General features: G+C 32.7%; 3 protein-coding genes across 3 annotated transcripts; all 3 read left to right on the top strand.

The window, feature by feature from the left end:
* Window positions 1–9704: 9704 nt before the first annotated feature.
* LOC131078030 (uncharacterized) lies at window positions 9705–10628 on the top strand. The gene has a single exon (XM_058015656.2). It carries the CDS (start codon window positions 9705–9707, stop codon window positions 10626–10628), a length of 924 nt encoding a protein of 307 aa, XP_057871639.2.
* Window positions 10629–12606: 1978 nt separating this feature from the next.
* LOC131078037 (ATP-dependent DNA helicase pfh1-like) lies at window positions 12607–13328 on the top strand. Its single transcript, XM_058015661.2, has 2 exons — window positions 12607–12955; window positions 13048–13328. The coding sequence occupies exons 1-2, from the start codon at window positions 12607–12609 to the stop codon at window positions 13326–13328; spliced, it is 630 nt and encodes a 209-aa protein (XP_057871644.2).
* Window positions 13329–13478: 150 nt separating this feature from the next.
* Window positions 13479–13901, top strand: LOC131876600 (uncharacterized). The gene has a single exon (XM_059222040.1). It carries the CDS (start codon window positions 13479–13481, stop codon window positions 13899–13901), a length of 423 nt encoding a protein of 140 aa, XP_059078023.1.
* The last annotated feature ends 5288 nt before the right edge of the window (window positions 13902–19189 follow it).

Raw genomic sequence — 19189 nt, 5'->3', positions numbered from 1 at the left:
GCTAAATGTGAGGTTGAGTCTCCGGAGAAGGTCGGCTTCCTCTTCAATCAGATGCAAAGTGTTGGACCAACCCAACAGATAAAATCTTAATTTATTGATCTGACAGGGAAAAGGGATAGAAGGAAGGGATACTAAAAGAAAGGGAAAGGGGCTTGCATCCCGACTAAAATGATGATCTCCCATACCTATAACTGCACAAAACATCAATAGAGCTACACCAATTATGCACAATATTTCATCCTAATCAGTCACCCAAGATGCAGAGTGAAGGTTGGAAACAACATGGACACCTACAAATAAGGAAAGCAAATAAGAAAATCATTCAAGCAAGAAGGTGAAACATTTACACAAATTGCAAGAAGAGAATACAGGCAAAAAAGATAATTTTATAAATGAAAGGGCAAGGTAGTTTCTTTACAGTTGCAGAAGTCGTAGACTACTGTAATAGAAAAAAAAGGAGAAGATCGTTTGGAAAATATATAAAATTTTCCATTATAGTTGAGGTATAACTCAAAACTACAGCTGAAAAAGCCCTAACCCTAACCAAGGTTATCTTACAAAAACATCTGAGAGGGAAGAAGATCAGACCGACAGATCTGATAGCATGTTAGGACAGCCTCTGAAAGTCCTCTGTAACATGAAAAAATGAAATCCACACAAATGAGGGAGAACTCTGCACACACAACATGGGTCGAGTACATCTGCAGAGCTAAAATTCTTCATATCGCATTGAAGAGGGCATGGTAGCATAAAAAATCAGCCTGTAGAGTCCAATATGGAGAAAAAATGGAAATCGTCGAAGGTTGAAGGGAGATTGGATCAGATATCGAGCGTCGACCACACAAAATAAAACCTCGACCATTGGGTCGATAACTGCCCGCTTGTAGAGATTTTGAAGTCCAACAGCCCCGCAAGTTCAAATATCTACCATTGATTTGGATATCCCGCACGCAGATGGATGCGTGAGATCTCGCCATGAGAGCGCCAGGGGGGGCAACAAAAAAAAATTGCAGCTGTTGGATCATATTTTAAGTGATCATCAACAATCGTGATTGCACCATGAGGCAACTAACCCACTCCAAATCTGCAGAGTGACATGGCCTTTCGACCAAACAAAATTGCCCTTTATATGAAAATTGGGCCCACAAAGTCATCTGCCACCGCTGATGTGGCCGCTGAGTCATCAAGTCCATTATCCGCCCTTCAACCCTCTTATGCTGCATGGTCATCCTGGACCCTCCACTTTCCCCCATGGGATAACAAGTAAAGTCCTTCCCATTGTCTTTTCTTATCCCGTACTGGCCATCTCTTGTGCCTCTCTTTGGTGCGGGATAAGGAGGAAAGACATTCGCCCTTTCTTTCTTATCTTGCATTGCATTTCGCCTTATAATCTTCTTAGCGCAAGATAAGGGGAACACAAACTTGCCTTGCTTTCTTATCCTATGTAGGATAAGGGAAACCTTTTGTGCTTTATGCCTTCGTGTTGCCCCGCAACACACTTTCCTTGGAACCTTGCGCCTTGTGGGATAATCAAAATTGCTTATGGTTCTTATTCCGCAGGACCTTCGTTCGCTAAAGTTTACCCCTGCGGGATAACAAAAAGACCTACCTTCTTTGATCACATCATCTTGTGTGATAAAAAAAATGTCTTATGTTTCTTATCCCGCACTGTGTTTCTTTGCACCTTTATCTTGGCGCGAGGTAAAGGGGGGAGTATTATCTTTTCTCTATTCTCTTATCCAGCATGACCCTTTTTATTTCTTCTTTCACCCTGCGGGATAACAAAAAGACTTACTGTCAGCCGAATAACATGTTGTGGTAAATAGCTTGATGCAGTCAATAACATACGACTATCAATAAAATGTGATGTCGATACAAGATGGTGAATAACAGGATGTGTTATTCGCATGAGATGTTGATGTTACTGCAAGGCACAGGTCAATAACATATCGCGTTATTGAGACCCACATTACCTTCATGTTATGTGCTCTAAAAAATATAAGGAAGCAGCTAACTCTGTTGAGTGCGATAATATGACATGTTAGCTGCACCGACTGACATGATGTGTTATATGACACTAAAATTTCTGAACCAATCTTTGCAAGGTTTGGCACAAAAATTGCCAACATTTCTAGCGACTCAAAGGGGGCCCTAAGACTCCTTAGGAGCATACCAGAATTCTTAGATATCAACTGGGCATAGAGTCAAGGCCTGAAAAAAAAAGATAATCTCTACCCCTGCAACCTAGATATGTAGTGCCCCTACCCTAGTCAGCTTGTAAAAATCGGTTTGACCTTGGTTGAGTTTTTTATGTGGCATTCTTGAATTGTTTATTTACCATGATGTATATTGTGATTATTGTGCATACCTATTAATGTGCTTTCGCATCGATTCTTATGTAAGTTTAATTGTTCCCCCGATTCTTGTTATTGATCTCGAGCTAACACCTTCATTGAATATATATATATATATATATATATATATATGCATGCTTGTGTGACTCCTAGTTGTAGGAGATTACAGGTACAGTACCGCCTAGGTGCGAGGTTTGTCTTCATCGGGATTCGCAGGGTTGAGTATACCTCTCTGTCCTTAGTATTTGGATTAGGTAGTCATAAAACCCTCATCTTACCATAGTCATGCTCAAGTGAGCGTCGCCTGTGGTCTGTCAGTTTCCCTTTTCATTTGGGTTTGTGGGTCGTGTAATTGGTTGGTTTTCTTGGTCTGCGTGCCTTGCATGTGGTAAAAATTGAGTATTTTGTCCTAAGTATTTAATTCGATTTAAGGTGTTCATTTACGCATTAGTAATTGAGGGATTTAAAATAAATAGGTTTCTTTTATGTGATTAATCATTAATTAAAAAGATCGCTCTATTTATGGTTGTAGCAAGTTTAAGTATTTTATTTGATTTAAAGTGTTCATTTACGCATTAGTAATTGAGGAATTAAAATAAATAGGTTTCTTTTATGTGATTAATTATTAATTAAAAAGATCGCTCTATTTATGTTTGTAGCAAGTTTAAGTATTTAATTTGATTTAATGTGTTCAATTACGCATTAGTAATTAAGGAATTAAAATAAATAGGTTTCTTTTAGGTGTTTAATCATTAATTAAAAAGAATGCTCCATTTATTTTTGTAGCGAGTTTAATTTAATGGTTAATTTTAAATAACGAATTTATTCAGTTTATGCATTTTAAAAAGGAAAGATTTAAGGTTATTTGAAATAGAAATAATTTAATCCATTTTTGCTTTTTGGAATAGAGAAGGTTAATTTTAATTATTTAAGAAAATCAATTTTATTAGAAAGCAAGTTTAATTTATTACGCCCAGAGGCGTAACCTACAATGGCATCATATAGGGGGTCATCAAACTTGTTGGTGTAAGAAAAAAGAAATGATCCATATTCCTGTCAGTTACAAACACGAAATTAACACATTGAAGTTCAAGAGACATTGATGTTTGCATACCATTGCTGTTTAAAACTCTTCACTGCTTATTCTACCCTCACCGTTTCCGCACAAATAATTATGCTTGAAGTTCAAGAGTCATTATGTGAAGACATGCATTTATTTTATTTGTATAACATTTTTAAAAGCATTACGTTTTTAAAAGCATATAACTGTTTTTAAAAGCATAACGTTTTTAAAAACATAGCAGTTTCAAATGCATGACTTTATAGGCGATTCCTCTTTGGTTTGTGAAGAGATCCTGAGCTGGTTCATGAAGAGATCCTGAGCTGGTGAGAAGAATTTCTGGTTTGCAGCGATAGCCCCCTGAAAACCATCGAAAGGGATTTCCCTTTGTAGCAGGTTCTATCACATTTGATCGTACAGTTCTGGGTTTTCTGGGTTTCATAGGTAAGTCCTGCAACATATAGTATTTATTTCCAATAACTTTTCTTTTTTGATCTTTAGTTCCAGTAACTAGCTGTCATATTCCTCGTGTATCTTTTTCTAAAGTGATTAGGGATTTATATTTATTGTCGCCTGCTATTCCTTTAAGTGGGCATTTATATTTATTGTCGCCTGCTATTCATATGGAAAATAATATATCAACAATATGACTCCGCCCAGCTATTGCCACCTCTCTCCTATACTGTCTTTAAAAATGAAATCAAGTTCAAGGGCAAATAGATCCATGTTAAGAATAAAAAAAGATAACAATTGATTCTGAAATCATGGACCCAATGAGATTGCCTGGAAAAATAGAGAAAAATTAGGAGTTCGATCAATTTTTTGGATGCATTTGAAATAGACAAAAGATAATTGTGTATCGTGTTTAATCAAGCAAATAGGAAAAGGACAATATCTGACCATAGATTTCGTACCATAAGACAATTTTATACCAGGTTGGTCGTGGAAATGGGTACAATTAAAATGGACAATATCGAAGAATACATTGCACAATCTGACATAGTTGCAGAGTTCACATGGGAATCAAATATGTCATAGAAATTTCTTAAGCCATAGTGCCCACTTAAAGGAAGAAATCAAGTTTTAGAATGGCCCAACAAAACGTTTTCTTTATGGCCCACTTAAAGGAAGGAATCAAGTTTTTGAAAGTCCTGCGCCTCTAGAGCTGAATGTTTAATAAGGTCCCACGCCCTTCACCTCCTATTTCTAGCTCACTCTTTCTCCTTGTGCCTTTCCTTTCCTTTGGGTCAGGAAGGTACAAAATGCAATGAATTCATCCCTACGCTTGCACACTATCCATATGTTAGAGATAGATTAGCCGCTTGTTAATGGTGCACCTCAGAGATCTTTGTCCAGGTTAAGACTAGAGATATAGAGCGGGGGCCGATGCTCTAGGTGGGACCGAGAAGAGCTTCGCTAAACATGCGTACTAAACAGCTAGATATGCTTGCCTCCCGATGCCGACGCATAACCTCCTCATGCGATGAAGCGAGCGAGATGAACTTTATTTCTTTATAAAGGTCAAGTACATCAATGACCTCATGCCGAGCTAGAGAAATGCAAAACTTACTTATTCATTGACTACTTACTAAAGAGTGCGCCCATAATAGAAATAGTTGCTCCGAATCATTGACTTAGTTTAGTAACTTATTGACTCGATAGTCCGTGCAGACATCAATTTAATGGCGGATTACACCCTGATTCTTGACTTGATAGGTGGTGACGTAGGTATGGGTTCACTTGATAGGATTCACTCATGTATAACTATTACCACTAATAACTTTATCCTCATCATGCCTTAGACAAAGAATTATCACTACTTTATAATAATTTTACCACATAATACAACAAATTCTTTACATTTCCCCTTTTCTCAGTTAGGAAGTAGTGTAATTTTAGTTGAACTTTGGAAAAACAGTAATATTTGCACATATCTCTAGGCCTGGTAATGTAGACACAATTGTGCTTCACCATCAACAAACCCCAACAATAAAGCCTCTACCGAGTTCTCCAATGGAGCCTGGAGATAGATAGTTGAACATGTGTAGGTACAAAAATTCCATGCAATATGATCCACGAATAAATTAAGGTGACTAAAACGATGACAAGGACTAGTTTCAAGCATTTGGTTCTAGGAAACATCCCTATACCTTTGTATCGCTCGCGTGGACAAATTGTTCTCTTCAAATAGGCCTTCGTTAGAATGGCATGCAAATTAGGTAGAATTAAAAATTTACATAACCAATCATGAATTTCATGTTAAAAATAAATATCAAATTATATACTATAATATTTTTTTGCATTATTAAAAAATATCGTATTTTACTCATATTTGTCTTTTAGATAAATACTTTTTTATCTCTGATTTTTAATTAATTATTAAATACTTTTCCAATATTAAACAGTAAATCTTTAAAAAATCAGTATTAGAACCTTAATTAATAATATTTATTGATATTTATTTTAGTCAAAACTTTCATATATATTGGAATGTTGACATAACCTAACACAATAAAATAATATATTGTAGAATACTAATATTTCAATGTTGATATGATTGATTGTAAGTAGCAAGTGATAATGCATTATAGGAACTAAAATCTTCATTGAAATATTTATTTTTCAAAATTCTGTTAAAGATTATTTTTAGATTTCAGAGTATTTTTACTGTGATTCTCTATGCTCAATTGAGGAATGAGGAATTCCTATCTAGCTTGGTAAAAAATTAAATGACCAGTAACCTAGAATTGCAAATTATCTATAACAAATTAAATTTCCTAGCATTGAAATGTCATTATAGTAAAAAATTTATATAGTTTATCTGGAAGGCAATGCCGCTAGTTAGATGTTATTGCAATTTTGTAAATTTTTTTATAAAAGTAGAATGTTTATTCCTTATCTGGAAGGCAATGCCACCAGTTATATGTTATTGCAATTTTGTAAAGAACTTATAAAAGTAGAATGTTTATTCCTTATCAGGAAGGCAATGCCGCCAGTTAGATGTTATTGTAATTTTGTGAATGAATTTATAAAAGTAGAATGTATATTCCTTATTTGAAAGACAATGTCGTCAGATAGATGTTATTGTAATTTTGTTAATGAATTTATAAAAGTGGAATGTTTATTCCTTATCTGGAAGGCAATGCCGCCAGTTAGATGTTATTGCAATTTTGTAAAGAATTTATAAAAGTAGAATGTTTATTCCTTATCTGGAAGGCAATGCCGCCAGTTAGATGTTATTGCAATTTTGTAAAGAATTTATAAAAGTAGAATGTTTATTCCTTATTTGGAAGGCAATGCCACCAATTAGATGTTTTTGAATAATTCAATTAGTGTTATAATTAGTTCTATATTTAATTTTTATAGTTAGGACGAGGATTACTATCACAAATCAATTAGGGTTTTCAATAATTCAATTAGTGTTATAATTAGTTCTATATTTAATTTACTGCTAATGATAAATTGTAATTATAATATTATATTAAATTTTAAAAAAGATAGATAAATTTGACAAAATTTATAAAAGCATATAACATAATTTTAACTTAAATAAAAAATGTAGATTGAAAAAGAAATTAACAATTATGATTATAGTTGAATATTAACAAGATGGATAAACTTTGGTACAAGAACATATAGATTTTTTATTTCTATATGTTTCTGTCCAAATTTCATGCATTTTGTTAATATTTTATTTCTTTTCCAAAATAAATTTAAAACTAAACTAAATTTTATTTCGTTTAGTTAGATTACATTATTTACTTTTTCTCAAATGTAGCGCCATCAAAGAATAATGATTTACTGACTTCACCATTTCAATTTAGGTATTAGTTGCATGATTTTTCTTAAAGTAAGTTTATAATAAAAATTATTATAAAGATAAATAAATAAAATCAACAAATTTCTCAAAAAACATAGAGTTATTAACTTAATGAAAAAATATAGATAGAAAATTAAATTGACAATTAGAATTATAGTTCAATAAGTTTAACTATAGTTGTTTGCATCTACCAATAATTCTTTGATTTTTCATTTTAGGTCATGGAAAACCTGCAAGGAATAGAAATAATTGATGTTCCAGATTCTGAGTCTGAGGTCTTCATTACAAGTCCCACTTTATCAAGTGTTCATTCCAATGACATCAATGAGACAGAACTCCAAAAACTGGCAAGAGATGTAAGGAACCAATGTAATGAATTTATCGAGAGGCTCATACTCACAAGCTCTCGTATACATGCTGTTGAAGGCGAAGATGTTACCGAAATTCTAGAAACTGTTGATATCTTTCGCACCACATTTGTCAAATATGCCAATTTTGGGGACTTTGTTAGAGAATTTTTTTATGGCAAACAGTATGATATGCGTTGCTCTACTCAACAAGTCGAACGTATTCAACAATTTCTCAAGGAAATGTAATGCAAAAATATTTGCAGTAGCTTGAAAGTAACAATTTTGTATTGAAAATACAGATAATATGCATTGCTCTACTCAACAAGTCGAATGCATTCAACAATTTCTCAAGGAAATGTAATGCAAAAATGTTTGTAGTAGCTTGAAAGCAACAATTTTGTATTGGAAATACAGATAAGATTTTGTATTTATTAAAATACAAATAAAATTTTGTACTTATTAATGTACAAGATACTTTTTTGTATTTATGAAATATAAAAATATTTTTTTGTATGAATATATTGTATTTCATCCGATATTGTATTTCTTAATAAAATGCACTAGACTTATTCATACTCTTTAATGTTACTATTGAAAAAATCAACCCATAAGTCATAAAGAAAAAAATAATACTGAAATCGTGAGTTTATAACAGTGATATTAATAAGTACTTTTTTGATAGCGAATATTTATTTAATGACCTATCATATTCATTGTGGGAAAAACAAAATATTGCTGACATTAAAAAAACTTGAAATACTGGATGAAGGAATCCACTTAATTTAAATATAAATTGGGTAGAGGAAGATGTGGATAACACTCTAACAACTACTCACTCAGAAGGTTTAGACATGGAATGAAAATTATGGATATCACAATGAGAAGTTCAGTACAAAGAACAACGTACAAGGTTTATGTAAGGGTGGATTTATCAACTTCACGGAACATCAAATTAGTCTAACAACATAGTTTTAAACATTAAGTGTTTTCTTCACTTATTTAGTTAAATCTATAATGAGATAAGAACATTATTGCAATCTTCAATTTGATATTACTCAAAAGAGGAATAGGCATGTAGATGCATTTAATTATTTTTTATTGAGCTATGTTTCCAGCATTTATAATAAAAGTATGCATTTTTCATATATTTTTGTCTTCACTCCTCTTAGAATTTTTATTTTTAATTTATTATTTCTAATACTATCAAATGATATTTATTTGTATATTTTCTATTTATTTAAGTTCTCTATGTGTTTGATACATTAGCTATGGTTCGACCAAGGAAACACTTCTTTGAGACTGAAGAGCAAAGAAAACAACAACAGAGAGAATATCAACGAGAATATCGTAGGCGACGTATGCAAAAAATGATAGATGCTCAAATGGATGAGTCTACAAGCCAAATAAATAAAGAAGATAGAGAAAGATGCGCTAAACATATAACAGAAATGACAAATGAACAGTTACAAGGTGAAACAATACTAGAGGAAAATGTTAATAGGAATATAGTCAATCAAATACATGAGCATTGCTCTCATTATGAGCAACATAGAAACATAAATAGAAATACACATCAACGCATATCTAAGGAGGCTCACTCACAGGAAGTCATAAGAGTTCAAAATTATGCTGAGGTGTGTCCTGTACATACTGAGGCAAGAGTAAAAAGTAATCCCCAAATAGGGGAAACACAACAAATCAAGGATCATGAAAATATCAAAACGAATGTGCACAAAGTAGCTTTTCAAAGGAATGTAGAAGAGGAAGGGCCAAGTTCAACAGAACATGTTGCAGAAACACCTGAAAATGTAAATCAATAGGGACAACAATTCACTACTAAATCATTTGAACATGACATCCCAAATGCCAGTAAATTACTAGAGACTGATTTCATGAAATTTCAAATGGCATTTCGTAATAAATTAGATAGGTTGGCATCACCAACAATGTGCCATATTTGTCAAGAATCTTATATTGGAATCAATGTCTCCCGTAGTCCCCAAGGGCCTATTTGTACTAGATGCAGACAAGAAAAAGGCAACCACATATTTTCATGTGAAAATAATATGGATCCCGAGCCCCAACTAACATAATTGGCAAATTTATCTCAAGTGGAAGAAATGCTAATTGCACGCATTAGCCCAATTTTGCAAGTGACACATGCAACTGGTGGTCAGTTCAAATACAAAGGACACACAATAAGCTTTCCACAAAACATTGAAAATATGGCCAAAAAATTGCCACATTTAGTTAAAGATCTTCCATTGATTGTAGTTCGCAGAAAGGATCAACATGGGACAAGCTATAATTTCACAGTAAATAAATATCGTGTCTACACAGCCCTACGATACAAAATTCAACATGATAAGTTTTACTCTGATGTAATTGTTGATGAAAATGCTCTAGACAATATACCGCCAAATTTAGATCATAATGTTTTTAACGAGTTAAGAACTGTGCATATGGAGTTTGATTCTGATAGAAATGAAGTTATTTTTGTGGGCCCCCTTATGGAGACAGATGAGAGAAACATAATAGAGCATACAACGTCGATGGAATCCAAACCACCAAATGCCCAAAGGGAAATGGAGTTGATTCGTGCATGGGTCAACAATCCTAATGTAGACCCAACAACAATGATGGATTGGCCCATGATCGGTGCATCTCCCATAAATGAATATACAACGCCAGGATTACTCAACATGACTTTCCCATCTTTATTTCCCAATGGTAAATGTGATTGGTTGGAATCGAGACTAAGGAAATTGCATCTACATGAATTTGCCAAGCACCTCCTACGATACAGAGATAATAGATTCAGTAAGCATCCAAGATTTCGTTATTATATGATGAACATGATTATGAGACATCGTGCGCATAGCTCCACAGCTGTTTGTGTAAAAAGAAGTCTGCACGAAATGCCAATCACAATACAGGAGTTGCGTGAACACATGGACAACACACCACATTCGCATCTAGCAGATAGATTGATGCGATTTGGAACCAGTTTAAGGGGAACAAGATCTTATTGGACAAAGTGTTGAGCAGAATTAATAGACATGCTTCACCAAATTGGAACACCGAAAATATTTTTCACATTAAGTGCAATAGACTTGTACTGGCCAGATTTACATGCATTGATGCTCGGAACACCACCAAGCAATCCACGAGAAACACAACTATGGAGAAAACAAAATGTCATCGATTATCCTCACATTGTTTCACAATACATGCATTCACGATACTCAACTTTCAGGAAAGAGATCCTCGACAAGGGCATGAATGTCAAAGACTATTAGTGTAGATACGAATGACAACATAGGGGATCTGCACATGTGCATGGTTTTATATGGTTAAATGGAGCACCAAATATGGACAATATTGATTGGAATAATCCAGATCAATTGTACTATGCTGAATCATATCGACACGATTTAGTTCATGCATGTAACCCTCGACAAGACACACACCTCTGAAACATACAGGTACGATTACAATAAATTAGCAAATCAAGCCCTTTTCATATTATACACAGTTTAAAATAAGTATAAATAGAGATTGACAATTTTTAATCCACATTCCAGGTATATTGAAATTTCAATCTACACCCATGTCTAAAAAACACAAGACAACTGGCAGAAACTTCTCTCCATGATGACTATGATGAGATTTTGAATACTGTTCAAAGACACACAATGTGTTGAGAGGGTGCATGTCTACGCAAAAAAAAAGGGAAATTGGTTTGCAGGTAAATATTTCCTAACCAATTTTATTCATTTCAAATGTAAATATTGTCTATCTTGAATATATTACTTTGTTTACTAATAAAATATGTGAATGACATATAGGTATAATGCCCCATGGTCGTTAAATTTAGAAGCTTCTAGAATTTATAAAGACTTAGAAAGTGGTGAAATGAAATTTGAGCCATTCAGAAACGATGACAGAGTTAACTCATATAATCGATACATACTCCAACTATGGAGAGCAAATATTGATTGGCAACCTGTTATGTCAAAACATGTTGTAACTAAATGTATTGCAAAGTATGCAACCAAAGCTGAAAAAAGCTTAGAAACATACCATCAAATGTTATTATGGTTAGCAAATGTAGAAAATCCTGATGATTTAGCAGCAAAAGCATATAGAAGGCTTCTTACCGAAACACTAATAGAAAGGGATACTGGAGCCCAAGAAACAAGTCACATGCTACTAGAACTTCCATTGGTACAAAGCAGTAGAACATTTGTCAACTTAAATGTTTCAAGGGAAGTATTCAAACGCGTAGACTTAAATACTGATGATGACAATGAAGAACATACCATATCTTTCATCGATGCATATAGGAACAAGCCACAATTTTTGGAAGCTGTGTGCCTTATTGATGCTGCAAAATCATGGATATATAACATAAAAAGAAGAGGAGAGAACAAATGGAGTCCAAGGAAAGTCGCTGCTATTGTAAGAGTATTTCCTAGATTTCAATCAATTCCTGCACGTCACTCAGAAAAATGGATTGATTTTTGCTCTTCAAAATTGTTGCTCTATAAGCCTTTTCGTGAAATTCACACAGATATTGGCCACAATGATGAATCAATAGTTGCAACATGGGATAAATTTAGATATAATCAATGGCACCTAGAAAGGAGATGAGATATTGAAAATAGTGAAAATGAGGGTGATTCAGAATCTGAAGACAACAATGCCCAAGGTACTACCACAGAGAATGAATGTGAAATTTTATCTAGACTTCATCGTGGATAGATTATGCAAGTTTTAGAAATAGATATGTTGGGTAGAAGAGATATAGATCGACAGATAGACTGGTGTCAAGAATTTCAAGGTGAACAATACACAAATGAAGCTACAAATTTTATTAACATAATGAGAAATAATGGTTGTCTTATTCATGATGACATACCATAATGTGTGGACTATGGAAACCTCAGTGACAAACAAAACAAAGCATTCAACATTATAATGTCCCACTATCATACATATCAAAATGTATCGCCCTTATATATGATAATTCAAGGCACAACAGGAACGGGTAAGTCATACTTGATTAGTGCAATAAGTCAAACATTACAAAATGCAGCCTCTCCACAATGCTCTCCTCTACTTCTACTTGCACCAACAAGAGTTGTAGCATTCAATATTGGAGCATCAACGATTCATTCTAAGTTGAGAATTCCAATAAAAGAATTCAGTGAGCTACAAGGGACAAGACTTATGACTTTCCAAGAGGAAATTTCTCACATAAAGTACATATTAATAGATGAAATGAGCTTCTTGGGAGAGATGTTACTTGAAAACATAGATTCTCGTCTTCGACAAGCATTTCCAGAAAATAGTCATAAAAGTTTTGGAGGTATGATTAACATTTAAGTCTCTTAGAATAATAGATCTACATTTTTAACACATTTACCTATTGCTGAATATGTGTATTAAAATATTTTTCAGGTATATCTATGATATTGGTCGGAGATTTGGCACAATTGCCTCTTGTCAAAGATAGAGCGGCATATGAAAGCAAAAGGCGTGCAAGGATACTGTGGGAAGAATTCAAAACCGTAGTTACTTTGAGCCGTATTTTCAGACAAGATGGACAAAGCAATGAACAAGAAAGATTTCATCGTCTTCTAACAAACATAAGGGATGCAAACCCTACAATAGATGATTGGATGTTACTTATGTCAAGATCAAATGGAAACATGAGTATTGCAACAAATGATGAGTTCTAAAATAGTGTTCATTTATTCTTGACAAATGATAATGTGCACAGTCATAACAAAAGAAAATTGTACTCATTAAAAAACCCTATTGCATGAAGCATCGCTGTAAAAACAAAAATACTTAGTTCTATAGAAGGCGATGGAAATGACGAGTTCGACATGGAACTATTACTCAACAAAAATGCAAGGGTGATGTTAACTTCAAACTTATGGATAGAAGCAGGTCTTGTCAATGGAGCACTAGGATATATTCGAAGTATTGTATATAGACCTGGAAGTGCACCACCTTTTCCACTGTCATATTTACTTGTAGATTTTGATGGTTACTCAGGAATTCCATTTGATGATCGTCATCCCCAAAGAGTTCCAATTCTAGCAATTGACAAAGCTAGCACAAAGCAAATTCCATTGAGATTGGCTTGGGCTTTAACCATACATAAATCACAAGGGTTGACACTAGACAAAGCCACTATTGATATAGGCCCCACTGAAAGAAGTGGTCTCACATTTGTAGCAATATCACGTGTCAAATCTTTGCAAGGACTACGGATTATACCGCCCTTCACATATGACAGATTTTGAAAAAATGAAAAGGGGAAAACAAGTTGCTAGAAGAAAGGAAGAAGAAAGCAGGCTAAAATCCTTAGAAGTTATTTGATCTAATAAATGTTGTTAACAAAATTCTTGAAATTTGTACTTTCAAAAATTAGCAATGCTACTTATGTCTTCTCTTATAATCATGATACTTTCTCTCCTCACCCAAAAGTTTGGTAATAAGAATCTACACTTGGTTCAATTTATTGGATATCCAAAGAGTTTGGTAGTTGAAACACATTGATTGATGCAAATTAATTATTTGAAGAGAAAAATGTATAATTTAATTTTTTTATTTAATCATATATTGTAGGTTTATTTAGACTAAAATATATTTTATTAAATAATATGTTTATGAGATGTAAATAGTTTTATGTAAAATTAATATGATAATATATCTACATATTATGATTGAAAAGCAAAATGGACACATTCATTCTCTATAAAATTTCTCAACATTTAGTAAGTCATTGAATATATTTTAATTTAATAATTTAATCAAATATAAAGGCTAATTTACTTTGTTTAACATCATTTTCTTACGGTTTTATATTTTTTATGCTATTTTAAATGTTTTTAGTGACATTTAACCATATTAAGCCAACTAATATCTTATTATGATCAGGATGGATACCCCTATTTGTCTACAATCCACAAGGAGCATGGTGTCACTTTTGGGTGATGTGACAAACTAGAGGTTGTTGCGAATGCTTTCAATGAGGCACCCACTTATCCTGCATGCGGTTAAAGAGGTCCTAGGGACAGAGTTCCTGTGGGCTTACCACAAGTACAGGGTCAACACAGATATCACATCCATGTTCTTGGCATTAGCCCTAACAATAGATGTGGTGAAATCTAAGGCAAAAAATTTGTGCCAAAGACTCTTCCACCACAAATACCTAGGGGATATAGATGCAGTGCTTGACAATGTGGATGCACAAAACATTGTTCCTATGCCCCAACAGTACTATCTAGGGATTGACCGGGGTTTCATGGGAGAGGTCAAGAAGTTTCCCCTGGTCACCATGATGGAGCCAGAAGAATTGAGAAGCAGGAGGATTGACATGGAAAGAAATTTGGAATTTCTGCAGAGGGCAGCCGATATCCTTCCTCCTTTGACTAGAGAATGGATGCGGATGTACAAACAATAGGAAGGATACTGCATACCAGATGAAAGCGATGGGGAGGAGGACAGATTGGATGCGCCAACTCTACCAGATTGTGGAGAGGACTTGATGGTAGATGATGTCAGAGAAGTAGAAGACATAGCAAGAGGCCCGACGCACAAAAGATGCAAATGGGATTGCTCGGTAGTTGCTCGAGTAGCCCATTCCAGGAGGATGAAGAAAGAAGCAGAAAAACGAGGGCTGTCACTAGACCCAAACAACCCATTGTTCAGTGAGATACGTGGACCGAGGGATGCAAAGCATAGACGACTCTACTAAGGTTGGGTTTCCTATAAAATGTTTTTTATTGTTTGTGTATTTATCAGTTTATTTAGTTATGTTAGCCATAATATACAATGTAACAAATCGTACAAACCAGCAGTTTTGTAGCCATAGATGGCTGGATTTTTGGTGTTAACATACAAATAGATAAGGAGAGAGCAGGCAAGGTTGTAGCTACAAGAAAACACTATTTTGTTCTATCTTTTTTTGATATAATATAAAAGGAGTTGGCCCAATCCAACAATTTACTTATCAAAAAAATATCTTATTCTGATGATTTTTTTTTTATTAATTTTTTAATTTAATCATATATTGTAGGTTAATTTAGACTAAAATATATTTTGTTAAATAATATTTTTATGAGATGTAAATAGTTTTATGTAAAATCAATATGATAAAATATCTACATATTATGATTGAAAAGCAAAATGGACGCATTCATGAATGACTATTCTTATCTAATTTAAACAAACAATCATTCTCTACATAATTTCTCAACATTTAGTAAGTCATTGAATATATTTCTATTTAATAATTTAATCAAATATAAAGGCTAATTTCCTTTATTTAACATCATTTTCTTATGGTTTTATATTTTTTATTTCATTTTAAATGTTCTTAGTGACATTTAAACATAGTACGCCAACTAATATCCTATTCTGATGATTTAATTTGCTTCAATTATAAATAAATATTTTCATTATTTATTTCATACATTGTTTGTGCTATTAAATATAGGGATTTTATAATTTTATCACAAATTATGAATACTTTATTATCATAGTTCCTAAATGATAACCCTAATTTTACTATTTTTTTTATTTTCAGCAAATACTTGGAAATATGGATGTTTCACAAGATGAATCGGAAATCATTATTCAAAGTCCAACTGCATCTATAAACTCAAACAATTTTGTTGAAACTCCTATTGACAAATGTGCGAGAATTGTTTTAGAATGTTGCAACAAAATTTACAAAGAAATTGAAAACACGAGCTTAATGATCGATGATGTTGAAGAACTTGAAATATTAAAAATGGAAGATGTTGCTAAAAAAGCTCGTGATGCATTTGCAATAGTGTCCAGATTTCTAGATATTATGAAAGAAGTATATTTTGATCATCTTGTAAATAAAGGACGTAACACCATTCTCATCACTGAAGAGTTCGTGATGTATTTACACCATTACAATGAAGTAATATTCATGTAGTTACTTATTATTTGAACTTCATCACTTCTCACTTATTCAAGTTCATTGTAGCAAAGCATGCATTTTTTCTCCTATATGAGAGTTGAAAGGACAACAATAATATTAATTGTTATACATGTGGTTTTCTAAATGTGTGGCTTTAAATATATGTATTAAATGGTTGTTTAACAAATATATATGAAATGTTAAATGTTTAGCAGCTAAATATAAAAAAAAAAATTAACATTTTTTTACAATATTTAACATGTAAATTAGAAAGATTTGCCATTTTTTTGAATTATAATATAATATAAAAGAAATAATACCATTTAAAACAAATTTTAAGTGGGTGTGTGGCAATGTATAAAACTTCCACTAATAATATCTTTTATTTTTAAAACATATTTTGTGCTACTATTTATTTGTAACATACATGATTCTCTAAGATATGTGACATCAAACAATCCTAGATCAAATTATAATCCTAACACTAACTATAATTAGGGTTACACTATTAATAAACCCTAACCCTGACCATAAACTTAACCCTAACACCAAACCTAACCATAACCCTAACCATAATCATAAACCTAAATCAAACCCTAACAATGATGTAAACCATGACCCTATGGATAATACTAAACTTAACCCTAAAAATAAACCCTAATCCTAATGCTAAACATACATTATATAATCATAAACCAATCATAATCCTAACCCTACCCCCAATTATAATTATAACCCTAACCCTAACCCTAAATTTGATATAAACTCTAAACAAAATTGTAAAACTAACAATAAATCCTAACCCTCACCATAAACTTAACCCTAACACTAAACCTTAGACATAACCTGAACCCTAACCTTAATTGTAATCCCCAACCCTAATGCTAACCATAATCCTAGACCTAAACCAAACCATAAAATTGATGGTAACTCTAACCATGATATAAACCCTAAACAATATCACAACCTTAACCATGAAACCTAACCCTAATCATAACCCTAACCCTTACCCTAACCCTACAATGATGTAAACCTTAGTGTTCACCATAATAGAATCCTTTACTCTAACCTTGACCATAATCCTAACATTAATCCTAAATCCTAACCCTAACCATAATTTTAGACCTAAACCAAACCCTAACCTTGATTAGAACCCTAATTGTATCCCTAACAATGATGGAAACCTTAACTCTGACCATAATAATAACCCTAATCCTAACCCTAATTATAATCCTAAAGCCTAACTCCAACCCTTATCCTAAACCTAAACACCCTAACATTGATACTACCCTTAACCCTAACCCTAACTGTAATCCTAACAGTAATCCTAAATCCTAACCCTAACCATAATTCTAAACCTAAACCAACTCCTAACCTTGATGTGAACCCTTATCGTATCCCTAACAATGAACCTTAACTCTAACCATAATACTAATCTTAACCCTATCCATAACCATAATACTGACCATTAAATACTATTTTATATTATCATTAAATAAATTCCAATATATATCTTACATTTTAGTATATGCTTTAATCTTGTAAAACATATATATTTATTAAAAATAGTCTAAATGGATATATTTCATATACCTAGATATATAATAATATAATAATATTAAAATACTATTATATAATTCAACTCAAGGAAAAGACTCTATATAATTATATATTGTATTTATTTTATATTTTCCATGTCGCGTCGCGTGACTGCCACTAGCATATATGTCTTAAATTTTAATTTAATCTATATAAAATACGCCGAGAGATATCCTTCTCGAGGCATCTATTTTTAATCAATTTTACACCCTAAATTGAAATAGACGCCTCGAGAAGGATATCTCTCGGCATATTTTATATAGATTAAATTAAAATTTAAGACATATATGCTAGTATATATATTTGATATAGTGTAAAAGATTGATTTTGGGAGTTTAATTTAATTAAAATATTTTACCCTCATCAATATTGTGAAATATAAATGTTAGCTTTGTTAATATTGAGAAAATTAAAATTAAATGAGAGAGAAGCATTTTAATTTTAAATAAAAAAGCAACTTAGATTATTTGAATAGTTGAAAAGAATGATTTTTCATTTCTTTTATTTAAAAAGTGTTTAAATTCGAAATTAGGGGATTAGGTCAATTTTTATTCCATTTAACCTAGGTTGGAAAATATTTTTAGGGTTGTTGATTTTTTTTTGGAAAAAAAATATTTTGGATGGAGAAATTGGGGATTTTGGAGGAAATGGAGATTTTTCTTGAGTTGCAGGTTGGGCTCTCCATCGGATCTTGTCAGGAATGTAAAGAGAGGTAGGATTCTTATTTTGTTTTCTTTGTTGAAAGAAAAAAAAAAGAGAAAAAAAAAATGAAAATAAAGTTTCTGGTTGTTTTCCTTTGAAGAAATTTCTTGATTGAAATGGAGTTTGGGTTTGAATCTATGTATTTCAGTTTTCAAGTGTGGGAATTTGGTGGATTCATCGTTTGGGAAAAGATCTCCATTATGCTCAAGATTTGCTTGTTGGGCTTAGTTTTTTTTCCAGCAAGTATGTCTTTTGGAAAAACAATATTATTCTGGAAAAATCTTCAAAATAGTGTTTTTAGAAATTTTGGAAAATATACAGAGTCTGTGAATG

Source organism: Cryptomeria japonica, chromosome 6 (genome assembly GCF_030272615.1).
Source record: "Cryptomeria japonica chromosome 6, Sugi_1.0, whole genome shotgun sequence".
NCBI classification, from domain to species: Eukaryota; Viridiplantae; Streptophyta; class Pinopsida; order Cupressales; family Cupressaceae; genus Cryptomeria; species Cryptomeria japonica.
The sequence above is the reverse complement of the archived record's forward strand: the minus strand, read 5'-3'. Positions and strand labels throughout refer to the sequence as shown.

What these genes read in the sequence shown, in the direction of transcription:
- LOC131078030 (XM_058015656.2), top strand. Translation starts at nt 9,705, where the DNA reads ATGCTAATTGCACGCATTAGCCCAATTTTGCAAGTGACACATGCAACT.
- LOC131078037 (XM_058015661.2), top strand. Translation starts at nt 12,607, where the DNA reads ATGATAATTCAAGGCACAACAGGAACGGGTAAGTCATACTTGATTAGT. An exon ending in TAGTCATAAAAGTTTTGGAG is followed by an intron (nt 12,956 to 13,047) that starts GTATGATTAACA and finishes AATATTTTTCAG; the next exon opens with GTATATCTATGATATTGGTC.
- LOC131876600 (XM_059222040.1), top strand. Translation starts at nt 13,479, where the DNA reads ATGGAACTATTACTCAACAAAAATGCAAGGGTGATGTTAACTTCAAAC.